This window comes from Anthonomus grandis, chromosome 1, assembly GCF_022605725.1.
Source record: "Anthonomus grandis grandis chromosome 1, icAntGran1.3, whole genome shotgun sequence".
NCBI lineage: Eukaryota > Metazoa > Arthropoda > Insecta > Coleoptera > Curculionidae > Anthonomus > Anthonomus grandis.
Window position 1 is genome coordinate 9,136,648 of NC_065546.1, and position 27,542 is coordinate 9,164,189.

The 27,542-nt window shown below is 32.9% G+C and overlaps 3 protein-coding genes across 3 annotated transcripts; 1 reads left to right on the forward strand and 2 right to left on the reverse strand.

Moving 5' to 3' along the window:
- Positions 1 to 1,632: 1,632 nt before the first annotated feature.
- Positions 1,633 to 11,827, reverse strand: LOC126741581 (cyclin-C). Its single transcript, XM_050448066.1, has 5 exons — positions 11,618 to 11,827; positions 3,169 to 3,275; positions 2,850 to 3,056; positions 2,542 to 2,793; positions 1,633 to 2,136 (listed from the first exon to the last, which is right to left on the reverse strand). Exons 1-5 carry the CDS (start codon positions 11,647 to 11,649, stop codon positions 1,934 to 1,936), a joined length of 801 nt encoding a protein of 266 aa, XP_050304023.1. The 5' UTR covers positions 11,650 to 11,827; the 3' UTR covers positions 1,633 to 1,933.
- A 110-nt stretch (positions 11,828 to 11,937) lies between these two features.
- Positions 11,938 to 14,421, forward strand: LOC126741444 (vacuolar protein sorting-associated protein 51 homolog). The gene is made up of 2 exons (XM_050447856.1): positions 11,938 to 12,064; positions 12,121 to 14,421. The coding sequence occupies exon 2, from the start codon at positions 12,132 to 12,134 to the stop codon at positions 14,355 to 14,357; it is 2,226 nt and encodes a 741-aa protein (XP_050303813.1). The 5' UTR covers positions 11,938 to 12,064; positions 12,121 to 12,131; the 3' UTR covers positions 14,358 to 14,421.
- Positions 14,422 to 16,159: 1,738 nt separating this feature from the next.
- On the reverse strand, positions 16,160 to 17,822 carry LOC126741551 (transmembrane protein 177). The gene is made up of 4 exons (XM_050448015.1): positions 17,576 to 17,822; positions 17,451 to 17,520; positions 17,237 to 17,392; positions 16,160 to 16,885 (listed from the first exon to the last, which is right to left on the reverse strand). Exons 1-4 carry the CDS (start codon positions 17,746 to 17,748, stop codon positions 16,325 to 16,327), a joined length of 960 nt encoding a protein of 319 aa, XP_050303972.1. The 5' UTR covers positions 17,749 to 17,822; the 3' UTR covers positions 16,160 to 16,324.
- Between the last annotated feature and the right edge of the window lie 9,720 nt (positions 17,823 to 27,542).

Genomic DNA, 27,542 nt, shown 5'->3' on the forward strand with positions numbered 1-27,542 from the left:
AAGATACACCGTTTGGGTTTGTGCAAATATGACAGGTAATGAAAAATGTAAACTTCTTGTCATTGGTAAATACGAACGACCGAGGTGCATGAAAAATATTAAAAACCTGCCTGTTATTTATAAATCGAATAGACGCGCATGGATGACTTCAGACATTTTTATTAATTATTTGAAAGAGTGGGATGAAAAACTAAGACGTCAAAAAAGAAAAATATTGCTTCTAGTGGACAATTGTGCAGCTCATCCAAAGAATGTAGATCTGACAAATATCAGATTAGAATTTTTGCCTCCCAATTGCACTTCTGTCATACAACCAATGGATCAAGGCATAATAAAATGCCTGAAAACCTATTACCGTAGATATTTTATGTATCGCCTAATTCAAGCATTGGATAGTGAGGAAACGTTCAATCTAACAATTCTAGACTCGATAAAAATAATTGCGAAATCTTGGAATGAGGTTTCACAAAAAACGATTCAAAACTGCTTTCGACATGCTGGTCTAGTGAAATCGATCGAGGAGTTTGATTCAGATGATGACTTGCCTCTGAATCAGTGGTACGAGAAATATAAAAGTGTTGATGATGATGATGATGACTGGGATATTCCGCTAAGTTATTGGTTGCAAAATCACTGCCAAGACGTAACTACTGAAGAAAAATATCTTCCTGAACTAGATAATTTTACGACCATCGACGATAATCTGGTAGCAACAGAGACCTTAACGGATTGCGACATTATTGCCGAAGTTATAGAATCAAACTGTTCAACAAATGGTTTAAGTTCCGATAACGAAAGCGGCGATGATGATGGACCAGTGAACGAACCCATTCCAAGTTATTGTGAAGCACCTTGTGCAATTAAAACTGTTACGAATTTCTTACAATATACTGATTACGGATCTGATGATACAATTTTACAAGCCTCGTTAAAAGTTGAGAAGCACGTCGACAATTTCAAATTGTGTAAAAAAAATCAGCAAACAAAAATAACACATTATTTTTTTGAAAAATCGTAACTAATAAATAGTACAGATTTAATTTGATTACATATGCATATGTATCCTATTTCTATGTTATATGTTACATATTAATATTATATCTTTTTTTGTATTTAATACTTGAAGAATGTATTTTTTGTTAATTTAGTCCTTTAATTAAAACAAATAAATCTTTACATATTTATTTTTATGGGTTTCTTTTATAGCGTACCTCCGGTTATAAAGTACTAATTTTATTCACCCTAGAGGGTACGTTATAACCGGAGTTCACTGTATATATATATTTTTTTTAATTTGCAATTGTATATCAATAACTTGACCTCATGAGATTTTTGTTATTTAGGATAAGAGTGCACACACAGTATTTTTAATACAATAGTGCACTGTATATTATTAGCAGTAAGGGTTAATAATTTAGAAACATTTATTTTTGTTTAACTTATATAATTTGGGATTCTAGTAAGTAGTGTAGTGTTAGAATTGTAAGTTAAAAGAACTATTGTACTTTGTTATACCTACTCTTGATAAATAAATACTTATAAATTCTTATTATAAATAATACAAATAGACGTAAATTATAGGAATTTTTTATTATCAGACAAATGGACTCAAACTCTAAAATAAATCACATAAAATGTCAGAAAGATATATTTCTGATATTGATCACAATTAAAACTTATTACTAAAAATTTACACTATTGTACTGAAATGCACCTCAAGGAAAACATAACCTTAATTATTAATCCAGTTGCATGCCAATTTTCCTAAAATGTTTTGATTGTTCACTTAGAGAAAAAATTATTACATTCTTGTCTTGATATTACATTTAAATTTAAATTTACAACTTTAGTTTGAATATCCTTAACAAAAAACATTGTATAAATCACACTAAATAAAGTATAAAACTATGATTAAATAAAATACTGTCAATTATTATCTTTGAGGTGCAGGTTTTGGCTTAGGCATTTTAGCTAGAAGTCCCTGAATCTCTTTTTTCTCATCATAGTTTTTCCATAATTCAAATAGGTTCATAACACACCTTGCTATTTCCTGAATCTTTTCTAAGTCAACATTTAGTTCAGCGAACCATGACTTTTGGTCTTTTTGAAGGATAACACAGGCTATCCCCAAACAACCTATTAGGACAAAATAGGAATATATAATTAGGTATATGATAGCATAATGTAAATCCTTTCAAAAACATTCCACATAAGATAAATAGATGTTTATTAAAGGGCCAGTCATTTACAGAGTAGGACAAAAAAAATTAATAGAATTATTTAAAAATTAAAATTCAAGCTACAATCAAAGTCAAGATCATTGGGTCTTTTACTTTTAATTGATTTCAGAAAGTATTCAAATTGAATTTATTATTTTTCATACAATAAAATTTTAAAATAGAACACTTTTAGATATTCAGTTCAATCCCATTTAGATTGCACCATTTGAAGCATACAAATATTTTTGAAGATTCATACAGTCGTTAAAATTTTTAAAATTAAACAATATTATAATTTTTGGACCAGAACCACTGTTCTTACCTATTGCAATTTGATATGGAGGATATAGCAAACAAACATCAGTCCGTAGTGAATCATTAACTATTCTCCAGGCAAGTGTTAAAAGTTGCTCTTCATGACCAATATCTTGAACTAACTGCAGCAGTGGTCTATAGGGTTGATAAACAATAAGACAACAGTCCAGATTCTCTAATAAATAAAATTCACATTCTAGGATATGGTTGGTTCTGTATGGAAATTCTTGACTATAAGCATATCCAAATTTATTTTTAACTAAAAAAAAATGAATCACTTGCACAAGAACTAAAATCAGCCACAAAATAACTTACTGACTGTCTGACAAGTGGTAATAAGCCTAGAATTTGAGATAACTCCAAACTCTTCTACTTTAGAAGCTAGAAAAATACAAGTTGGAGCTAGCAATAAAGGATCAATACACTTAAGAGAATTCCTGGCATAAAATCTTTTAAAATATACTGTTGCTGTTGCTATCACTTGCTGACGAAGTTTTAATTGTTCTCCTAAGGTTTGAATTACTAAAAAATTTAAAACATTCAATTAAATGCTGATTCCTTTAAATCAAAAATATTAAAGGGTAATCAAAAAACCTTTTTAAGACATTCTTTTGATAATAATAGAAAAACTTACCACTAGCAAAAAATATAAATATTTTCTGGTATTCTTCTTCAGTTAATATTCCAAGATCATGTTGTCTCTCCCGAACAAGATCTTGTTTGTCTAGTATCCACTGTTGGCTGTAAACAAGATTTTTTTAATGAAAATATACAGTAATTGTTACAAATAAACTTAACTCCTATTTTGACATTCTTTTTCATCTTATTTAACATGCAACTAGGAAATCATTCTACTTCATTGCTGTTACAGTCAAAGAAATTACAGGTATCTTGCAAGAGATAATAAATAAACGTTCATCGCGTTAGGATGGATTCTCAATTAATGTATTTAAAATTTTGCCAAGATTAGCACTCTCAGTTTTGGTTGATTATATTAATGCCTTGTTCCTTGATGGGGATTTCCCAGACCTATTAAAGCAGACTATAGTTATTCCTATTTTTAAGAATAGAAAGGATACCTCGTCAAACTGCTGGCCAATAGGCTTACAGCCCTTACTTTCTAAAATTGTGAAAAAACTATTTAAAAAGTGGATGGTTGATTTCTTGGAAGAAAACATATTCTCAACCTGTCACAATTTAGATTCCAACTATACAAGAATACGTCTGAAGTCATTTTCCAGATGCTTAAAAACCCGTATCTGCACTTTAAAAGAGAAGTTTATTTAGTTTTTTGTGACCCGGCCAAAGCATCTGATTGTATATCTTATGGGATTCTGCTTGAAACAACTTCAGGGGCTCTATTTTAAAGTAGTTGACATCATAATGAATAGATGTTAAAAGGTTCATTTTGGCCATCTTCTGGTATTTTTTGTTTACATTAATCATTTACCATGGATTATCAGGAAAGAAGTCAGAATACTTATTTTTATGATGACACCACTCAGCTTTGGCACAGCAAGGATATCACTATCCTTGATGAAATGGTTAACCAGGATTTGGCAAATGTTAAAAGATGATGCAACTGTAATTTATTGTCATTAGAGTTTCAAAGACAAACATTTAAAATTTTAGTGTATTTTATATAATGTCTACTTGGGTACACAGTTTCTTACTCTAACATATTCAAATAAATTTTTCAGATTGGTTATTGATGGTAGGTTAAACTTTGACAAACATATGGAGTTGTGCTTTAGGTTGTCATCAGGTTGTTTTGAATCAGTGATTAGAAAAAGCTTAAATATAACAGTGGCCAAGGATGCTTATTATGCTTTGGTTGACTCACACCTTAGATATGGTCCTTGATTTTTGGGGAACTCTTCGGCCTACTTATTCAATTCAGTGTTTGTACTGCAAGTGTGCCATAAGATATTTATCTCTGATTAACCATAGAGAATCTTAAAAGCCATATTTTACCAGTTTATAAATATTACCACCCCTGTTGATTTTAATACTTGACATTGCTTCTTTAATGCATAAAAAAACAAATCTATTTATTAATGGAACCACTAAATATTACAGGAAAGAACTTAGAGTAATTTATATGACTAGTCATACCAAAGAATGGCCAAAATACTTAAAATTTGCAATAAAAAAACAATACAGTGGAGATTTTAATCTTCACTATGTTACTGAGAAATCCTAAAATTCCTAAACCGAATAAAATGCATGTTCAATCGGAAACTCTTTAGATTCAATTACAAATTTGTTGGAGTTGTACTCTTCTTTACACGTGCATTGCATTAGGTTCAGACATTTTACCCCTATACATGAAGGTGAGCCGTTACAGTTGCCTACTCTGGCTTATGGTAGATCTGCGGTATGGAAGAACCAAATTCTCTGCCCCCCTCGTTGAATACTAATGACTGGTGCAATGTTTATCAAAATTTGATTCATTTTGTTTAACAAATATTACTAAACAAGGGAGGGTAAGAAAATTGTATTTTTTGAAAATATCTGTACATGAAGAGGTTGGTTTTATATTTTCCATACATCCCAATCTCTTTTTTTGCATTAGAAAGCATTCCTCCGAAACATTAAACCATACTGAAATGTAGGCTGCACAAGCCCATAGTAAATCATTTTTAGTATTTCTAGATTAATGGTATTTCTTATTTGCCTAATTAAGAAACATAGAGAACTAATTTTCTCACAAACTTTATTAATATGATAAAGCCCACATTAATTTCTGATCAAATAAACTTTAAACTTGAAGAGCTTTCTATTGTTTTGCATGCTAGTTTAACTAGAAGATCATCATTTATGGTAGTATTTTTGGGAAATAGTGGCATAAATATAGTTTTGTTAAAAAGTATTCTTCAATAATTCACTCAATAAACAGAAACTCTATCATGTACCACAGTAAGAAGACATTATGTAACCATCTTCCACTGTTGCTTAGAAAAACTATATCTTATAAATTATTCAGGAGTTAAAAAAAAGAGGCATTTATTTCCAACAGGTTTGTTACCCAATTACAGGAAAGAATATAAAGAAAAAAAAATATTAAAAAAAAAAAAAGAAAAATTTACCAAAATGAGTATAAAAATGAAAAATCAAAATGCTTAACATTCTATGCACTTAAACAGACTATCTATATATATACTAGAAAGACTCTGCATCACCTATTTACTTAATACCTTCTATAATGGACATTGAACTGTCAACAAAAATATCGAACCATTCATGTAAATTATTATTAATATAATTCTGACACATTATGTTAATAGGGGATTTAAACAAAATATTAGTTCTAGCGGGATTTACATTAAATAATCTAAAATGCCTAGAGTTTATTCTTGGTACCCGAAAATTTAATCCAGCCAAAAGGGTGGGACAGTCAATCTTGTTATGAATAAGGTTATATAAGAATTTTATGGAAAGAATTTCTCTTCTTTTTACTAAGGATATAATATTAAATTTATTTAAGTATAATTGATTATCCAAACCTCTGGCTGGAAAGACACCTTCCTCTCTAAAGCAGAGATACTTCATAAACTTGCGCTGAATGCGCTCAATATCATCTATCAGCTATAAATTGGGTACCAAATTAGAGATCCGTATTCTATTTTTGAGCGTATGTAGGTGAAAAAAAGTAGTTTTAAAGTATTAATATTTTCAAAGTGCTGACAGTTTCGATAAACAAAACCCAACAATTTGGCAGCGTCAAAAAACTATTTTTGCTATATGCTTAGCGAAACTTAATTTTGCATCATAAGTAATTCCCAGATCAATCGCCTCATCCACTCTGGCCAACACAACATTATTTGCTCTATAGTCAAAATTGATTGGCAACAGTTTTATAGAAAATGAGAGAATAGACCATTTATTAACATTTAAATATAGTCTATTGACATTGCACCAATTCTCTACTTTGTTAAGATTTACCTGAAGGAATTCGCAATCGTCTTCAGTATCTATTTTTGTGAACAATTTTATATCATCCGCAAACAGTTAGAAGCAAAACGCAGAAGTTAAGAAATTGATGTTGGAAAAAGGTTACTACAGCACTGATGAATATTTTCTCGATAAATTTTAGCCTGTCTTGGTATTCAATTGTTGCATAAGTTTAGTTTTATGTTAATGCTTTTTTACTGGAAATGTAAATGTAATATTAATAAATTTGCTTGGTGCCAGATGGTTTTTTTTAGTGTATTTTTGTGTTTTTCTGGTAAATTCAATAATTTTACAATAGCTTTAAACATTTTGTAATTCTAAACAAAAAACCTTACTTTGAGTTTGACTATAACTAATAAGAATAGGATTTTATCTTTTTCCCGTGCATTCCTAAGCAAGTAATATGACATTTACTTTGGTACAGTATATAACATCTTTAAAAACTTGCTTTCGTTCTTAACTCTTCCTTCTTCGTCACATGTGCGATATAAATTTCTCTTCGGTTCATGTGATTGTCGATATCTTAACTCAAACTCAAACTCAAAAATGCTTTATTGTCAATATAAACATAGAAGTTGTAGACAAAGCCAATAGACTGTATATTAAAGGAATAAAAACAAGAACCTAATTTAAAATAAAATAAAATTATATAAAACTTTGAAAAATACTTAAATGCTAATCATTAAAAAATTCACTTAAACTGTAGTACGCTTTACTAGCAAGAAATATTTTCGTCCTTGTACGTAGGCTTTTCTCAGTCTTAAGTTGTCTTATTTCTAGTGGAAGTTTATTAAACAGCTTTCTACCTCCATATATGATAGAGCTACACACAAGTTCAAAATGAGGAATGGGTAGCCTCAACAAATAATTTTGTCGCGTATTATAGTGGCTTCCTAAGTGAAGTTCCTGTTTATATTTTCTAAAAACTAAGCAAACTGTTTCCAAAATAAAGATACAACACAGGGTTAAAATATTATGACTTACAAAAAGCGGGCGACATGAGTCACGAGGCTTGGCCCCACATAGATATCTAATGGCCCTTTTCTGGAGTACAAACACTGAACTAAAAAGTGAATTTGAACATGAACCCCAAAAGCAAATTCCATATCGAAGGTGCGACTCGGTAATCGCGAAGTATGCAGATCTGGCGATGGAGAAATTAAGACTGGTGGCAATAACCCTTAGGGCGTAGCAGCCTGATGAGACTTTTCTACATACATTCACAATAAGGTCTTCAAATTTAAGGAACTTGTCTATGGAAAGACCCAAAAACTTACTGAACGGTGGCATGGTGATGGCTTCACTATTTAAACATATATCATTTGTATTACATTTAAAATTAAGGATATTTGTTTTGGAAACATTAAATGTCAAAAAATTTGCATCACACCAGTCTTTTATTTTTAACAAATCTGCACGTATATTGGCCTCCATTTGAGAAACATCAGAGTCGTGCCAGAGGATGGTGGTATCGTCGGCAAACAATGTAAATTTGCCAGTTACCTGCAGTTGTGGCAGATCGTTCACATAAATGAGAAAAAGTAAAGGACCAAGTACTGATCCTTGCGGAACACCCACATTTATATTAAGTTCCTTAGAGATACCACCATTAAATTTGACAGCCTGGACACGATTTGATAAGCAGGAACGAAACCACTCAAATGCAGTTCCTCTGAAACCATAGAGCTCCAGTTTCATCAGCAGCACTCTGTGACTCACGCAGTCAAATGCCTTGGACAAGTCACAGAATACCGCTGCTGCAACTTCACCAACATTCAGTCGGTTGTACAGGTGCTCTAGAAAGCTAAAGATAGCATCATTTGTGCTCACAGACTCACGAAAGCTAAACTGCTGAAGACTCAACAGGCCAAACCTATTTAAAAATGAAACCATCCTCACCTTAACGAGCCGTTCCACTATCTTGGCTAAAGTAGGCAATAACGCTATAGGTCTAAAGTTAGAAGGACAGTCGCGATCGCCACCCTTGTATTGTCAGACATAAATGAAAAGTTAATTGACTCGGCCAAGACTTGCAAAGCAACAAGAGGTAAAGCAGAAAATATTTTAAGAGAAAGCCCATCCCAACCTGATGAACTCTTATTCTTAATATTAACCATTAACTGTTTAAGCTCTTCTACACTTGTGGGGGCAAAAAAGAAAGATTCGGCTACTACCACATTGCTGAGATAGCTCCTGGGATCTATTTTTTGTGAGAGATTGGCTGCAAGGTTACTAGCAATATCACAGTAGAAGGAATTGAGGACATTGGAATCTAAGGAAACTTGGAATAACCAAGACATTATTTTTGCCCCTTAGCTCATTTAAAATCTTCCAAGACTCTTTTGCTCTGTTGGAGGAATTATTTATCCTCCTTTGAAAGTAGGTCCACTTAGCCATTTTGATTGAGTTTCTGTAAATCTTGCGGTATCTGTTATAATAATTTAAAAATGTTGTATTGTTCATAGCGTATTTCCTAATGTAAAAAAGAGAGCGCATATTTTTCCCAAATACTCATAAACCCTTAGTATACCAAGGTTTTCTATTTCGTTTCTTAATATTGACAACAGGAAAAGCAGTGTTAAATTTGTTTAATACTATTTGATGAAAGCTATGCAGTGGGTTAACAGTAGTCAATACATTATTCCAACTTGACATATTGCAAAGCAAGGAGAATTTGCGGAAATTAGCTCTAGTATAAAGTCTATCGCGTGCAAACTTATTCTCATTAGCGTTACTATTAAGCTTTACTAATCCCACTGTTGCCTCATGGTCAGACAAACCGGCATTGATTGTTGTACACTGATTTTCGTGTTGGTTAAAATTCGTACAGAAGTAATCTATCAGTGAGGAAGAAAATGCTGAAATCCGGGTTGGCTGATCCACGTTCATCTTAAAATTAAATGAGTTTAACAGACTAAAAAGCATTTGATTTGATCCATTAGATTTGTCTAAAAAATTTACATTAAGATCGCCAGTCAGAATCAACATCGCATTAACCGAAATTTCACTTAAGAGGATCTCCAACCTTTGTAAAAACAAATCTAAATTACCAGATGGAGATCGATATAATCCTAAATTATACAAATTTAACTTACTGCTAAATACAATAGAAAACTCGCACACCTTTTCAATCAATAGATGATCAAATCTGTCAATAGTAATAAATACAAATTTAGTTAAAAAAGCTTTCTCTAACATAATAAGAGTACCACCATGTGAATATTGCTTGCGTGAAAATTTGGAAATTAGTACATAACCAAGGATATCAATAGGCTCGTCAGACCTCAACCAGTGTTAGAAGACCAAAGAATTAACACACTAGGAAAGTTAACGGATTCTAAAAATAGTTCCAATTTGCTAACTTTTGAACGCACAGATTGAACATTAAGAAATTACAGATGAAAGAATTCATAAAATGAATTGTATTGTAATATCTGCTTTTTGAGCACTTATTAAAATCGCATTTAATACAAACAATTACATTAGTTATCCTGCCCATTGATAGCAAGGATTTTATTTGGGAAAAAGATGGCAATGTACAAGAAAAATCAAGACAAACAACATCATTCTTCGTATAGTTAACAATTAACGGAAACACATAATTACATAAGGTTTGGGCTGTAACATTACTAAACACATAATCACAGGTGTTGTATGACGAGCTCAGAATACGTGAAAGAAGAGAAGAGAAACCTCTAGCACTAGAATCACCATAAATTAGTACATTTGATTTTGCCCGTGGGTTGAAATGCTCTTTTGCTAAGCAGTTTGTAGATTTTGATTGAAGATTTGTAGTCGTCAAATCTTTTAAGTTACTTTTAATCTTGGTGGATCATTACTCGTGGGATTAAGACCCATGTGTTTAAGTTATAGTTAGTAGGTATATTGCAGTTAATTTAATTTTGTTGAATATGTGATTATCTTGTTAAACTTTTATAATTGGGTTTTTATATCATATTAATAGTTATTTGTTCTAATTTTTTGGATAACTTTTGAGACTGTCACTTTACTTTTACTTTTTTTCTTTTCATTCTTTTAGGTTTGTTTTGTGTTTTTTTTTCTTTAAACTATATTTTTCATTGTTTTGCAACTGTTTCCTGTTATTGGGCAAGTTGCCTGTTGGAAATAAAGGCTTATTATTATTATTAAGCAATAACACTTAAACAGTAAAGATTATCTTTTGGTAAAAAATTGTAATTGCTGGTATTAATAATAATAATAATAATACTTCTTTATTTGCTCAAATACATCCAACAGCTTAGCATCGTCAAAAGGTATAGACTGTCAAACGCCAATAATACAGTGCACAAAGGGAGACATTATTCTATCAGAGTTTTACCTACATAACATAGCAAATAAAAAAAAAAAAAAGATTAAACAAAATACAATTTTGGTTCGCATCAGAAATGCTCACAAGTATGTATGAAACATTTGTTATACAGGTATGAAAGTATAGTATTCGATAAATTTTGATAGACTAGGTTAAAGACTATTGTAGAATTCATCCAATGAGTATGGACAGATCTCCAAAATCAGGTTTTTCATTACTTGCTTAAATCTATTTAAATGTAGTTGTTTTGTGGTTTCGGGTATTGCATTAAAAAGTTTTATGGCATTAGTCATATAGCCCTTATGGGTCAGACTAAGCCTGTGTTGTGGAAGTAAAAGATTTCCCCCATGTCTGGTGTCATATAAGTGCCTACTATTTACTGTGCTTAATCTAAAAGAGTATGTTCTGGCAAACATCAGACATTGGTGAATGTATAGGCCAGGCATTGTCATGATTTTTAAATTTTTGAATAAAGGTCTACAACTATCTGTTGGTTTTTTGTTTTCTTGAATTCTGAGTGCCGATTTTTGCAACTTAAATGCTCTCTGCCAGTCAGCCGAGTTACCCCAAAATAACAGTCCATATGACAACTTTGATTGAAAAGTAAGTAATTAAAAATTAAAAATTAGTAAAAGTAAGTAATTAAAAATTAGTAACCAGAATTGTAATAAGTACTGTTTTAAATGCATTTCTGCTGACTGCTATGTTTAAAGAAAGATTGTGCGACCAAATATAGAATTTTTGATTTATTATTTAATTTGTAAGCTGTGATCTAGTTATTTTTTTGCTTACTACTTACTGGTGTGAACTTTGCCAAAAGTTGCCCGCCATTGCTTCCTTGGAAATTTGGCTCGCGAAGAGTGAAAACCAATATATGTATATTTTAATAAAACGTTACAAACAAAGGTAAAATAACAATATTCTGTTCCGTTTAAACATAAACAAATATTTCAAAAATTGTTGATTTTTATCCGGCGACGTCTATTAGTGACATTCTAACCTAAGTTTTTATTCCAATATGCCATTGGTCTATATGAGTCACGTGCCAATAAAATGGTTTCAGCAACTTGGACTGTTGGTAAAAAAAAATCAGCCATCAGCTGATCTGTCAAAATGACAGTGACAGTCAAGCCCGCTGTTTTATAAACACAATATTGTCATAACAATTTATAATATACAGAATATGTGTTTCTCTTTTGAAATTGTGCATTTCTGTGGATATTATTAAACCAAATACCTAGTGCAGGTAATTAATATCTTATTTACCATCCGAATTAATACTAATATCTGTGCATTCTTCAGACACATCAAAAATGGCAGAGAAAAATCAGAACGCCTTGGATATTAATGGTCCGAATTTTGATCCAAACCTATACCTGGATAAGGTCTTCAAAGAATGTACCTTGCGGCAAATAATGGATCATGAAAATGAAATAGTCAAAGATACTCAAACTTTACATTCTGACATGCAAACCCTAGTGTATGAAAACTACAATAAATTCATTTCTGCCACAGACACAATTAAAAAGATGAAAAATGATTTTAAGAAGATGGAAGATGAGATGGATCTACTGATGTCTAACATGGAAACTATCACATCATTCTCTGACAAGATTAACTCAAACCTGCAAGAGAGCCGAGATAAGATTTCACATTTGTCTGGAGTTCATTCGTTGTTGCAAAGGTTGCAGTTCCTATTTAAACTTCCTGGCACCCTAAAATCAAGGATGGAGGAGAAAAACTACATACAAGCTACCCAAGACTATTTACATGCCCAAAGAGTATTACAGCAATATGGTGATATGCCAGCATTCCAGGGAATTAAACATGATTGTGAAGCTATTCTATCAGAACTAAAGACCGAATTAAGAAAGCAATTCTGCAATGCAAATGCCTCCACCAAAGAACTGGCAGAATCAGTTGATTTGCTTTTACAATTGGAAGAACCACCCACTGAATTATGTATGGAATTTTTGTCCTGTGCAGAAAAGAGACTTAGTGAACAACTTGTCATGTTAAAAGACCAAAGTGAGCAAAGAGATATTACTGAATTTATTGACCTGGGGTCTTCAGGATTCCTAAGTGACATTTGCTTAATAGTAGCTTCCTTCCATGATATGTTTATCAATAGGGTTAATACAGAAAATTTGGATAGCAGTGAGATTTTTGAAAACTTTGCTGCTGTGGAACTCGAGTCTTTTGTCAAAGAAAATATGAAAAAATACTTTACTCTGGTACAGACAAAAGTAGATTCAGAGCAGGAAATTGTTGATACACCTACATTAGTCAGAGCCCTTGACCATTTCTATCTAAGAATTGATGGTAACAGATTTTCAAAAGATGTAAATTTTACGGAAATGGCTACAGAAATCATTAATCGAGCTGCTAGAAAACAATGTAAGGCTCATTTACAAGTATTAAAACTAGGTTTTTCTGATACACTTACTAAAGTAAAACAGGCTTTGGCTACTCCAAAACTGATAAGCCAAGAGGACACTTCAATGAATTTAAGTGAGCTGCTGAATTCAATGATAACAACTGTAGTCGAAAAAACTAAGGGTGTCTTACAGGATTTGGTATCTTTTATTGGCCCTGAAGTAACATTTGCTAGAAAGTCTGACTTTAGAGAAAGTTTGTGCCTAGATAATGTCAGGGAGGGCCTTATTGTGTGCTTTTTGCACCACTTGACTGCTTCTGTAAGAAACATAACTGCAGAGGGAGGACCTAATTCAAAAATGCCTCCAACACTGGTTCTACTACTTTCTAGATTTTGCTTGGATTTTAAAAATAGCAGTGTGCACTTTCTACTCTCCAAAACTGATGAAATTTTCTCTGTTACACCAAAGAGGAATAGCAGTGCACTGACAAATGAAACTGAAATCTGCAAAGCTATGCAAGAATCAGCTCAGTTTTTGCTAAACTACTATGTACAGCTTCAGGGCCATAACTGTTCTCAAATGTTAAGAAAAAGTGTAGAGACTAGGGATTGGCTACATACCATTGAGCCTAGAACAGTTAGAGCTGTAATGAAGAGGGTGGTAGAAGATATATCTGCAATAGATGCCTCTGTAGCTCTGCTCTATGAAGATCAGGGCACTGCAACAGGCAACAGTAGTGATTCAAGCAGAAAGACACATAGCATTTCTGTGTCTAGAGCACAGTACAAATCGAATTGGTCAAGCTATACCCCCAGCCACTTAGATTCAACCCTAGTCTCCAATATGCATAAATTATTTAGTGAAAGAATAGAGATTTTTTCACCAGTTGAGTTTTCAAAAGTGTCTATTCTAACAGGCATCATCAAAATAAGCTTAAAGACATTCATGGAATGTGTCCGATTGAAAACTTTTAGTAAATATGGGCTTCAACAGATTCAAGTTGATACACATTACCTGCAGCTGTATTTGTGGAGGTTTGTTGCAGACGAAAATCTAGTTCACTTTCTGCTAGATGAAATCTTAGGTTCCACAGTTCACAGATGTTTAGAACCAGTTTTAATGGAACCAAGTGTTGTTGATATCATATGTGAAAGAGGTTGAATTAACAATTATTATTGTGGTAAATGTAAGCTATTTATTTCAAATATTATTATATTAAGTTTTATCCACTTGCTTTTTTCAAACCCGGTATTTTCTCTTATTGTGTCTGAAATAATAATAATAATAATAATATCCTTTATTTGCCAACAAAATCGTATACAGGACGACAAAGCAACGTCATACAAAGGAGGATCTAGCTCCCATAGGGTACATTAATTTTTCTTATCTAGAATTCATAGAGGCAATATACTTATATAAACAAAATAACAAAATTTAAAATAAATATTCTAAATATCTAACACAAGTTAAAATTATTATCCAAAAGTAAAATTATAAAAACATTTAATCTGCAACCAGTGGTAAACAGCTTTTTTAAATTGGACTGTAGATTCTGTAGATTCAATACTTCTAATATCAGCAGGTAGCATTCTATAAGCCGTGATGGCCATATAATGAGAACCTCTTTCATAGTAAGCTGAATTATGCAATAGAATGCGGAGATCGCTTCTATGTCGTGTAATCATAGTCACATCCTCAGCGTACATTGCCCTATTCTCAACAAACAAATGATTGTGTCTTTTACAAATAACACCAAGGAAGAAAAGTATAAGGAGGGAAGGGTGAGTATTTTTAGTTTGCAGAAGTAAGGTCTACAGGAAGTTCTGTAGGTCATGCCCAATAAACAACGAATGATACGGTTTTGCATTCTAAATATATCTAGAGCTCCTCTTGCAGATCCCCAGAAACAGATACCATATTGTAAGATCGACTGTACCTGTCCGAAATAAAATAGGTGAAGAGATACCTCAGACACTACATCCCTTAATCTTTTAATCAATCCGCACAAGCTAGCTAATCTGGAATAAAGGTTTTTAATATGTTTCTCCCAATTTAAATTGGGGTCAATGTGTATTCCTAAGAATTTAATACTATTGGCTACAGGGATTGACTGCCCACCAGACCACACAAGTAGAGATTCTGAGACAATATTGGCCTTCGAAAAATTAATCAACCCTGTTTTACCAGAGTTTAAAGACAACTTACTGTCCAGACACCAGGTCCACATGCGCTCCACTGCAGATGAGCAGCCCCGTGAAAGATCTGCCACTGTCTTTCTGGCAACTATAACTGATGTGTCGTCGGCGAATTGACAAATCATATCAGAAGGGAACAGCTCAGGCAAGCCATTGACATATAATAGGAAGAGCACAGGTCCCAAGATTGAGCCCTGAGGCACACCTCTTCCTATAATTTGGGGGCGGGAAAACGTTGGTGAGCCAAAATGTGTCACACAAACTATTTGTTCTCTTTGCTCTAGATATGAACTGAGTAATTTAGATGCTGCACCCCTGATGCCATACCGTTCCAGGATGTCCAGCAGTAAAGAATGGTCAACCGTGTCAAACGCCTTAGACAAATCGAAATACAGTCCAGCTACACTGGCCTTTCTCTCAAGATTCTCCATAATATATTGTATTGCACTATAAATGGCCATTTCCGTCGATCTTTTGGGAACGAATCCGTATTGGTGTTTATTTATTATTTGATGTTGAGTTAAATAATTCATAACTATTTGATAGATAACCCTTTCAAATACCTTCGATATGGATGGTAATACGGATACTGGCCGATAGTTGGCAATATTCGTTTTTTCTCCCTTCTTAAAAACAGGCACTACTTTTGCCCGCTTAAGAGCAGAAGGAAATAAAGTAGTTTTACTACATTCGATTCATCATGCCTGACAGCTTGCACTTTGAAGATGTTTATATTCTTTATATAAATAATATATTTATAGGCAATACTACTGTACTAACAACTTTATTATCATCTTCATAGACTATCATCTTAACAAAATTGAAGTAACACTGTTGAGACCACTTATAATGCAGATAGGGACATTTCAACTGTTATCTTTACATTTAGTTATTAACATCACAAATTCACACAATAAAATATACGTATTTAAACTAGCTTAGAAGTGATGTTTCACTACTACTTTCTTGCTCTTCAAAATAGGCTTTCCTCTGAACCAAAGGCAAGTGTTTAGTCCTTATTAAAAAATTCTCATTGCCCAGCACTGTGTATTTTGCTTCTCCTTCCTTTCCCATTAATACTCTTAAAGCCTTATTTCTCTCCAAAATTTGAGTATAAAATTGTTTTCCACCTTCTGCAAAAATAGGGCTTAACTCTTTCAGCTCTTTGTCAATTTTTTCTTCATAGATATGCTGAGTCAGATCCTTCAACATCACATAGTTTGCAGTATTTACAAAAGCAATAAGACAATATCCCAAAATTCTCAGGCTCCTTGGCTTAGAATAGAGGTTTAGTCTTTGATTTAGGGTCACACTGCCTGCATATGTTAGAAATACTGATGCAGTAGCATAAAATGTGTCAAAAAATAATTTATAGCTGTCTCTCATTTTTATTTCCTTTGCTATGGCATATAATTGACCATTCTCTGGCACTATTAAGGCATTTAAAAGTCTTTTGCCTGCATCTGACTCCCAAATGACTGATTGTTCATTTAGCTGAAAAAAAATAAAAATATTTTAAATAAAGCCAACAAAAGCTTTATTTACAGCTTTTAATAGGCCAATAAAAGCTTTATTTCAGCAATCATTTTCAGAAGCTATAAGGAAAGCCAAATTAATAGAAATAACAAATCTATTATCACTGCTCTATTATTTATGATTTGTTTTGTAAACTTAGGAGTTCCCTAATAGAAATAAAGAATTAACAATTAATTTAAAAAAATTCTAAGTATATAATTGAGGTACTATTTTAGGGGCAAAATTATTGTAAATTGCTCTTTTAATAACCTGTAATCTATGAAAGCAAAGCTAAAAACTTAAAATAATTTTAGGCTGGTTAGTATTTACCTTTATTTTTGATTTATCAATATTTTCAACATTATCATATGTGAAATTTACTGGTAATCCAATGTGGATCCCAAAACGTCCAAGTGTTCCAGCACTAAACATATCAAATCCACATGCCATAAATGGTATGAATCTCATTTTATTATCCTTATCAATCTAAAACATAATACTACATATTTAGGTGTGCTAAATTCAGGAATAGTTTCTCTTATACCTTCAGTAAATCTAAAACCCTTTGAAACCTCTGGTTGAGCTTGTCAGGAACAGGCACTGCAAAGCCTTTACTAAAATTCTAAAAAAGTTAGAAATAATGTTCTAATAATAGGAATTTTCTCTTACTTGTAGAGTCTCACAAAATCTACGTAATACGGTACACCTCCTATATGGGGCAGTACGTTCCCTAGGAGTGTGCCACAGGTCGCAAAACTGGCCAAGTAAAAGCTTACTTGTCGGCCACTATTTGATGTGGTCCAATTATTGCGGACTGCTACTTTTGATCGAATATGAGACATATTGCTTTAACTTTTAAAGAAACTTGCTTTTTTCCGTTTTATGTACATAGGTTATGTCACAGAACACAAATATAGGTTATGTGATAATAATCATAGATAATAATTTGACGGTTACGTGACAACCTAAAGGTGGGTATTGACTTGCGCAACAAAACACTCTGGTGTACGGCCAGACTGAATTGCGGGCGCGCGTGAAGCGGGCGATAACGATAAGCGAGCGAGCGATTTTTTCAAAAGCTAATGCACAGATGCAAATAGCCACACCGACGCTTAGCGGGCGGGCGAAAATTGAGCGTGCAGCGTGCGATAAAAGAGTAATTAAACTTGTTTGAAATTCTAGCGAGCGTGTTTGGATTTTTGGATAGTTTGCTGCTGTGTTTCTCGTAAAACAGATGTAAATAAAAAGAAATAAAATGTGTAGCAGTAATAAACATGAACAGAGGGAGCTCCTGATATCTAAAGTTCATACCAGAAGACCTTTGTGGCAAGATAGTCACCCTTTATATAAAAGTAAAAATGCTGTTGATAAATTATAGCAAGAAGTGGCCGAAGCATGTAATTGTAATGGTAAGGAAACACTTTTTTTGAACACAGGTCTTTTTAATCTAGCTTATCAATATATAATTATTTAATTACATACACAATCACATAATTATTTAATACATAGTAGATGTGTAATTAAGTTGGCAAGTGGAATAAGTAGTCAGCAAGTTGTTCTCGAATTTCAATTGCTCTTGAACTCCCTCGATTATTCCCTCTTCCATTAAAGGCAGGTTGATTATTTTCCTGATATTGCTCCGATATGTGACGATAGTGGAGATCACTGTCGCCATCTTTGTCTCTTACTGAATTATGCAGGATGCAAGCACACTTAATAAGTATGCAAGCTTTGTCAGGCAGTGTTTCTATGTCTTTATTTAAAAAACGCCATTTGGCACCCAGTATTCCAAAAGCACACTCGATACATTTTCTAGCAGTGGAGAGGCATTTGTTAAAGTATTCTTTTTTGGGATCAAGTTCGCGTTTCGGATAAGGCCTCATTAAATATGATTTTAGAGGGTACGCTTCATCACCTATTAAAAAATGTGGCAATTCTATATTTGTGTTCGGTAAATTAGTAGGACGAGGGACATTAAACAAATTACTTTCTAACAAATTGAATATCGTTGATCCTGCAAATGTTCCACCGTCACTCTGTTTACCACGGCCTCCAACTTCAATGGTTAAAATTTTTTTGTCCGCATCTGCTACAGCTTGTAGCACGACAAAGAAATAGTGTAGATAATTAAAATATTGAGATCCAGAATTTGGTGGGCATCTTATTTGACAGCGTTTTCCATCTATCTAGAAATTTCCATCGATTAAAGTAGTCAGCTATAACTTTCTTTAAACAATTCTCAGTTGGAATTGGCATAAATTCTTCCACTAGTTCTTCCCAAATAATTTGGCAGGTTTTGGAAACTATGTTGCTTACTGTAGATTCTCCCATTCGAAAAGCAAATGCTAACGATCTGAATGATAAACCCGTTGCCAAATATCTAAAAAAATCTATAAATAAGTATATATATCACCAAAAGTTTTGTAAATATAAAAATCATAAATTAGCTATAAGAGTGTATTAAATTATATTTTCTTTTTAGTGACGGATGCCAAAAACAGGTGGAAAAATTTTAAAGATCAGTTCAGAAAGGAGGTGAACAAAATACCCATTGCCAGATCGGGAGCCAGTGCACCACCTGTAAGACCAAAGTGGCAGTATTTTGAACAAATATATTTTTTAAAAGATTTTGTTACTCCTTCCCCTACACAGGGGAATTTGTTTTCTTACAATGAAGATTCAAATGAAACCTAAGAACTTCATTCCGTTGAAAATAATGAAGCCAGCGATCTACATCCACAACCTTCTTCACCTTCATCAATGTCACTACGAACACCATGTAGAAGCAGCTCAATTTCTCAAGTACGTAAAAGGACCAAAAAAGACATCCAAGAAGAATTTTTAAGTTTAGAAACCAAAAAAATTGAAATGTGGCAAAACGAAGCGAAAGACAATGATAACGCCGATTTACTGTTCTTTAAAAGTCTATTGCCCCATATGACTGATTTCACAGAATTTGAAAAACTAGAAATTGAAAAAAAGCTGAGAACAGCAGCAGCAGATTTTACAACTTCCGCTTTTGAAAACTGGTAACTTGGAAAACCAAGCAGGCTGCAGTAACGACCCAGGTTTATGTTTAACGTATAATATTATATAATGTAGTTTTTGTTAGAAAATTTGGTTAATTAGCCTGTTATAATAAAATTAAATAAAAACTTATTTCTATAACTAGCATTTCATTATTATATATAAAAAGAATATATTCTTACCTTAATGTTACTACCAGTCTTTCTTCTGCTGATATAGGAGATCGATAATTTGTCGTAATTTTCGTAAGCTTCCTATTAACCTTACTTAATAAAAAATCATATGTGCTTATGGACATTCTTAAGTATTCAAAGTTTTTGTCCGGGTATTCTCTTAATTCGACGTATAGGTGGTGAAATTCTCCAAAATTTTTTCTACTTTTATTAATAGGATGTATTACATATCTACGAGACTTCTCCAAAAATAATTTCCACTTCATATAGGGGTTACTGTCTATTAAAATATTTCTTTTTAGTTTTGATAAGGGCGCCATGTTTACTGGCGACAGAACACCACTAATCTGCGATTTTCTATTTTTAGTATGGCCAATAAATCGCCTTGCAAAAAATCGCTCGCTCGCTTATCGCCCGCTTCACGCCCGCCCGTAATTCAGTCTGGCCGTACACTGAACAAAACAAACAAGCCGTGCGCGATGTCACAAATTTTTGTAGTGAGTACGTTGCGCCGAATAGAGTTGTTGACCATGCTTTTTACTTTGATTTGAATTATTCTGTTAATAACTTAAATTTTATTATGATTTTTATTTGAAGTAATTAATTATGATTGATTGTCCGACCTTCTACCACTGTAATAGGAACTCTTTGTAATTAAAAATTATTTTATACTTTTTAGTTTGATTAGCAATAAAAGCGTGTTCTTTAGTCTTTTTAAACTATTATCCATTTAATTCATATTCGTTTATTCAGTTTATTGCATTTTAATCAATCAAACTTTATGAATTAAAATATTTTGATCCCGATAAATTCCTTATTTACTTACCAATAATTTCAAAATTTGTGTTCTGATTATTTTGTTGTAATTATTAATAAGAAGCCTTTGTAAATCCGGTTTATCATATTACATCTTATATAAATATTAATTAAAGTAACGTTCGTTTAAGAGACTTATTAGTACCCATGCATGTGTAAGGAATAAACAAGGTGGAATGCAACTACCCTAAAGACATTTTGGTCTCCGTTGTCCAAGAGTTTCCTCCGTTCCAGAGCAGCTTGCCCAAGCAAGTTCGAAAGAGTAAGTTGTAGACTCCAAAAAAACAGTAAGAGTAAAGCGCCCCTCACACGCTCAGTATTACTGACAGTATTTCAAAATACAAAAGATCGTGTGAGGGCAAATACTGTCAGTCGTGAATGAATGACTGATGTGATTTTCAGGATCCTGAAAATCACGTCAGTCATTGGGGGCGGAGCTAAAAGATTGATGAAAATATTGACCGTGTGAGGGCGAGACTGTCAAGCAATCCAACAGTCGTCAGTCTGAATTGCATCGTGCACTGTGTAGAGAAAGAGGCAGAGATAAGTTAAGTACCGTACACAATGGAAGAAACTCAGGAAACGACTGTTCTGAGCTCGATAGCTTCACCTGATTAGTGTGAAGCAGGAAAAAAATATATTTTAACGCAATTTATAGACCTATATAGGTCTATGCTCGAATTATGGAATTCAAGTTTATCTGAATAATATGACAGAGATAAGAAAAGAAGAGGATATGAAGCCTCTGCTTAAATTTTTTGTGCAGTACAAACCGAATGCAATTGACTCTTCGTTATTGACCAATAACGAAGAGTCAATAACGATACACGATGGTATAAACTTATTTTATTTTTATGTTAGTGTGAGTCAGTGTGCAGTTTTTTGTATTTATATATTATTATAGGTCTGATGATGCCCTAATGCGGCGAAACGCGTAACCTTTAAATAGACGCTTGATTATGAGACTTGAACTTTGAGTTTACTTACTCCTCCCCTTTATTCATATACTTAAGTCTCTTTGGGAATGATGGATGATTATTTTGAATTAACTGGAAAGTTAAACAGTTATCATTGAAGATTAACAATTTAGAAAAATAGAATACAGAATACGCTCTGCTCTCCATGGCACTGAATTTATCGGAGAATTTATTATTATTTTTGAATTTGCCTGCTTATAATGCTTGAGTCTGTGCATTTTCGCTTTGTCTTCAACATTTTTTGATCTCCCAAAATCATAAACAAAGCTAATATTAAATAAAGTCTTCCGGAATATTCTAATCATTTCCCTAATGCCGAATTTGCAAAAATTCCTCCACGTTATCTTAACCATCGCCGCAATACTAATAAGTTGACAATCAATCGTCACAAAATTTATATGACTTACAATCTACAATAACAATAAAAATTAACACATTTCTTCGCAGTTTATTATAAGTACTTTATTTATTAGTATTTCAGTTAATATTTGTTTGATATTAAATACTTTTATATAAAAAATATTGGCTTACCTTAAACATACTATAAGTAGTATAGTAATTTTTCTCGCGGAGAAATCGTGAAAATCATTTAAAATATTCCGAAATCTATTTGGTATCTATTGGTGCAATAAATTTTCTTCATCCTCCATTAAGTGATGGTAGAAAGTGTGGTATTTACTTTCGGTTTTCTAATAATCAAAATTGAATGAACCCACAATCTTCTTCTCGATATTTTCTTTTTTCTTATTTTGATTTTTCTTATTAAGCAAGATAACCTTAATGGCTAATAAAAATCTTCAAAATTAAAATTGAGTGCTACTATCACGAACTTATAAATTATAAATACAGTGCATTTTTTTTATCTCGGGTCATAGGGTTTTACGTGTAATATTTTCAACCCCATGTTAGAACCTGTTCTATTTAATCGATAGGATTGAAACTTGGAACAAGTGAAGTTTAAGTTAACAGACTTTAAAAAATCCCATTATTTTGCAAAAAAATTTGCGAGAAACCTATTTAAAATACGTTTTTCTGATAAGTACAAATATCTGACAGTGACACAAAATAATTTTTAAATTGCTCCATTGAATTGTTCAAAAACTCTTTAAAATGTCGATTTACACTACGGAGGAACGTATTGAGATGGTTTCAAACTACATTAGAGGAATGTCGGCGCAAGAAGTGGTAGATAATTTTGCCGTGTCTTATCCTAACCGTCCCGTGCCGTCTAGATCAACTGTACAACGGTTTCATGAAAAATTTATTACGATTGGATGCATCGCCAGTTCTCACTTAAAACGAAAAAGAACCAAAACTGTAGTAGACGACGAATTTAAAATGGAGGTATGCTTGGCCGTTGAAGAAAATCCAACAAATAGTCTTACTCAGTTTGCTGAAGTTACCGGAAAAAGTAGGAGTAGTTGCTATAAGGCAATTAGAAAAGAAAAATACAAATCTTTTAAAGTTAGAAATGTTCAAGAACATGCAGTTTTGTGAACAGTGGATGGAACGAATTAACAACGACCCCACAATTACAAACAAAATACTATTTTCAGACGAAAGTACTTTCTGTACAAATGGTACAGTCAACAAACAAAATACTCGAATATGGGCGCGAGAAAATCCTCACGTCATCCAGGAAACGCATACCCAAACAAGACAGAAACTTAACGTGTGGGCAGGAATTCTTGGAGATCGAATAATTGGACCATTTTTCATAGAGGGTAGCCTGAATACTGCAAAATATTTAGAAATATTTAGAATTACTTCAGGCGCAGGTCATTCCCGCATTAGGAAACGCTGTTCAAAATGGCAGGATAATTTTTCAACATGATGGAGCCCCCGCTCATAGTGCAGCGACTGTTACCAAGTTTTTGAATGCCACGTTCCCAGGACGCTGGATTGGACGTTTTGGGCCATCTAAATGGCCGGCGCGAAGCCCCGATCTTTCGCCTTTAGATAACTTTTATTGGGGCAATCTATCATCGAAAGTGTTTGATATTGTTAGAGGCAGACCCAACAATATCGAAGAACTTCGTAATAGAATTATCGAGGCTTCGCGTATCATTACTCCCCGGCAGCTCCTAAATGTTAAAAGACATTTCTACAACTGTCTGGGCTTTTGTTTGGCTTAATTTGGAGGTCACTTTGAACAATTTATTTGTTTATTGTTGATTTTTGAGATTTTGAGGAAATTATTTTGTGTCACTCTCAGATATTTGTCTACCTGCTTTGAAGTGTAAAGGTAATGAAGGTTACGAGGTGCAGAAAAAGCAAACTTTTTCATCAGAACAACGTATTTTAAATAGGTTTCTCGCAAATTTGTTTGCAAAATAATGGGATTTTTTAAAGTCTGTTAACTTAAACTTCACTTGTTCCAAGTTTCAATCCTATCGATTAAATAGAACAGGTTCTGACATGGGGTTGAAAATATTACACGTAAAACCCTATGACCCGAGATAAAAAGAATGCACTGTATACCTGGACTGCCGGTTTTTCATTGAAAAGTAAATGACCACTACTAGTGAGCCGCCATTTTGCGTGATTGTATCCTTTCGATGTTGGTCACTCTGACAAATTTTAGTTGTGCCAACTGTAGGAAAACAAAACAATTAAAGTTTTTGAGAGGTATGTTTATAAAAATACAAAATAGAAAGTTACATATAGGTTAGAATTTAAGATAGTTGCGTTAGATCTTAGTTATTTTTCTGGTACTTCTTTAAGAATTTCGTTAAAATTTATGAAAGAAAGTAATCCTCACCTAAAATGAGACAAAGTTTTAATCAACTTGGAATAGATGCATGCACTTTAAAAACAATTGTTTTATTATTCTGATAATCTTGAATCTTATAAATCCTAATACCATGAAAATGATGATATTCATTTAAGTTTTTACTTGTATTTACTTAACAAATTCAGTTAAAAATTCTTTTATTTTCTTTCTATTTTTACTATTGCGAGTTTTACTTTCCTTCCATGTACAGGGGTTCCATATTAATAGGTACAACCACAGAACACAAATATATAGGTACAACCATCTATAAAAATCAAAATATAGATGATTTTATGAGGGTTTGTAATTAGCAAGGGTTTATATAGTAAAAATATATTATTCTGTCAACAACTCTATATATTATTCTATCATAGACAACACAGACAGACAATTCACAATAATTCGGTTTTAACAAACTGAACCAAATACCTTTAAATAATAAAGATGGTGATACGTTATTCACGTGTATTAAATAAGGAGAAAGCCGGAAAGCCTGTTCCAGACGATATACCCAAGTGTCGTCTACAAAACGCCAAAAACGGCAAAAACTATGCAATCCGATACCCTCACACGTCAAACGCCAGCGTCGTCAACTTCATTACCGTTACTTAATATATTTTTTGTTGGCAACACTGAAAATGTTCAGAGTGACCAACATCAAAAGGACACAACCACTATAAAAATGGCGGCTCTCAGGCAGTTGTCATTGTTGGGTATCGTGGCCATATGCATTAGCAGTCAGGTATAATTTATTAAAGAGTTTAAGTGCAGCAAATCCTACGTGCGAAGGATCCCGCGCCTGCGCATTTCATTCATTTTCACGTTTCGCTTGAAATTTGGGCTACGGGTGTACGTTATTCTGCGTTGCTCCACGGGACTAATTCACGTACGTATACGCGGAATGTCCCGAGCATCCACGATTCGACGCGATTCCACTCGATTCCAGTGCGGATTAGGTTTTAGGTTATGTTATGATGGGGATCATCCTAGTGATGTGCAACGATTACTTTTATAAGTATCGAGTAGATACTGATACTTTGATTTGAAGTATCAGATACTTTGTATTCGTTACAAAGTAATCATTACTTGTATACTTCTTAGTTGTTAGTAAATATACGGACGAATATTAAGATTTTTTTATGAATACCTATATTAAATTTAGGGCTTGCTCTGGCGTTTGTTATATTTTTTTGAGTATAATAGAGGGTTATCAAGTTTCAGTAAGATATTACAAAATGCACATTACCCAAAACAAAACACAGTCATGCAAGTATAAAATGGGGTTAATTATAAGACTTTTATAATGGTATTAAAATATTTATCGAAATAAAAATTAAAATAAACTAGAAAAACATTTGTATCAAAATAATATATTAAATGTAATAATTGCAAACAACACAAAACAAAATAATTAAGAATATCTAATTCTAATGGGTATATATATAGGAAAATATATAGTAAAAAATTTGGAAAATTAATTTAGAGAAGTTGTGAATTGCCGTTTAACAACATCACCTTTTCTACATTTTTTGGTTTAATTCTGCTCCTGCGATCTGATACTAATTGGCCCGCCTTAGAAAATACCCGTTCACTTGGAACAGAAGTTGCCGTTACGCCTAAGTATTTTCGTGCCAACTCTGCTAAATTTGGATACACTGCTTCCCTTGTTTTCCACCATTTTAACGGGTCATCATTCCTTTTAATGTTTTGCTCTTCGGTATACTGCTTATCTTCAATAATTGAAGTAGCTACCGTAGATATATTTTTCGATATTTTCGCATCGAAACATTTCCAGATTGACTCCTCTTCTACAGTATCCTCTTCATCTATTGACATATTTTGCACGTCCGTAGCTTCATTACTTTTTTTGATAAGCATTGATATTTCAGAAACTAAAAGTTCTCTCACTTGAACTACTGCATTATCGTCACTGAAACCTTTTTTTTTAAAACGGGGATCCAAATAGGTTGCTTTTGCAAGTATAGTGTTGTATTCCATTCGATTAAATCTCGTTTTTAAGCCTTGTATTAAATTGTTTTTTAAATCTAAGGCAGCGTTATCATCTGTTTGGATTCCGCCCAAAAATTGTTTTAAGCTTTCAATTAAGGGTATTATTTTAGAAACACTTATACTTCTTTCGGCACTAAGTTCTCTTGTCACCTCCTCAAAAGGTTTTAAAAGAGCACAAAATTGTTTTAAGAGCGACCATTCATCCACAGTTAATGCCTCCACCGGATTATGTAAAATGCCAATAGCTGCTTCAAGTGGTATCTGAATTTCACAAATCCTTTTAAACATAAAATAAGTTGAATTCCAACGAGTTACAATATCATTAATTAATTTTAGATTTTTACTTATCATCTGCATTTGAAGTTCATTAAGTTTTCCTGCTGCTGTGGTACTGCGATGAAAATATTCTACAATTTTTTTAACTTTGTTTTGCAATGGCTGTAGCTGTTTTAGGGCATCTTGAACAACAAGGTTTAAAGTATGAGCCAGGCATGGTAGATTTGGCCAACCAGCTAACCTTATTGCAGCTGTAATATTTCTTGCATTGTCAGTTACAACAGCTTCAATTTTACTGCAAATGTTCCATTCATTTAGAATATGTAATAGCTTGTTTCTGATATTTTCAGCCGTATGATTTTCTTCAAAATGAAAACAACCCAACAACAATGACTTTGGTGTCCACTCTTTATTTACATAATGGGCAGTTACCGCCATATAGTTTTCAACAGAACGTGACGTCCAAGTATCAGTAGTAAGCGTGATAAACTCTGCTTCATTTAATAAAGATTTTACTTTTAAAACAACGTCATCATATTTTTGGCTTAGTAAATCTCGACTAAAAGTTGTTCTTGATGGTAGTT

Coding starts and splice junctions, on each gene's coding strand:
- LOC126741581 (XM_050448066.1), bottom strand. CDS start 11,649: ATGGCGGGCAACTTTTGGCAAAGTTCACACCA. Junction 3,276..11,617: donor TTTTGGCAAAGTTCACACCA/GTAAGTAGTAAG, acceptor TCTTGTTTACAG/CCAACAGTGGATACTAGACA. Junction 2,137..2,541: donor TCCATATCAAATTGCAATAG/GTAAGAACAGTG, acceptor TTGTCCTAATAG/GTTGTTTGGGGATAGCCTGT.
- LOC126741444 (XM_050447856.1), top strand. CDS start 12,132: ATGGCAGAGAAAAATCAGAACGCCTTGGATATTAATGGTCCGAATTTT.
- LOC126741551 (XM_050448015.1), bottom strand. CDS start 17,748: ATGTCTCATATTCGATCAAAAGTAGCAGTCCGCAATAATTGGACCACA. Junction 17,521..17,575: donor GATTTTGTGAGACTCTACAA/GTAAGAGAAAAT, acceptor TTAGAATTTTAG/TAAAGGCTTTGCAGTGCCTG. Junction 16,886..17,236: donor TTGATAAATCAAAAATAAAG/GTAAATACTAAC, acceptor ATTTTTTTTCAG/CTAAATGAACAATCAGTCAT.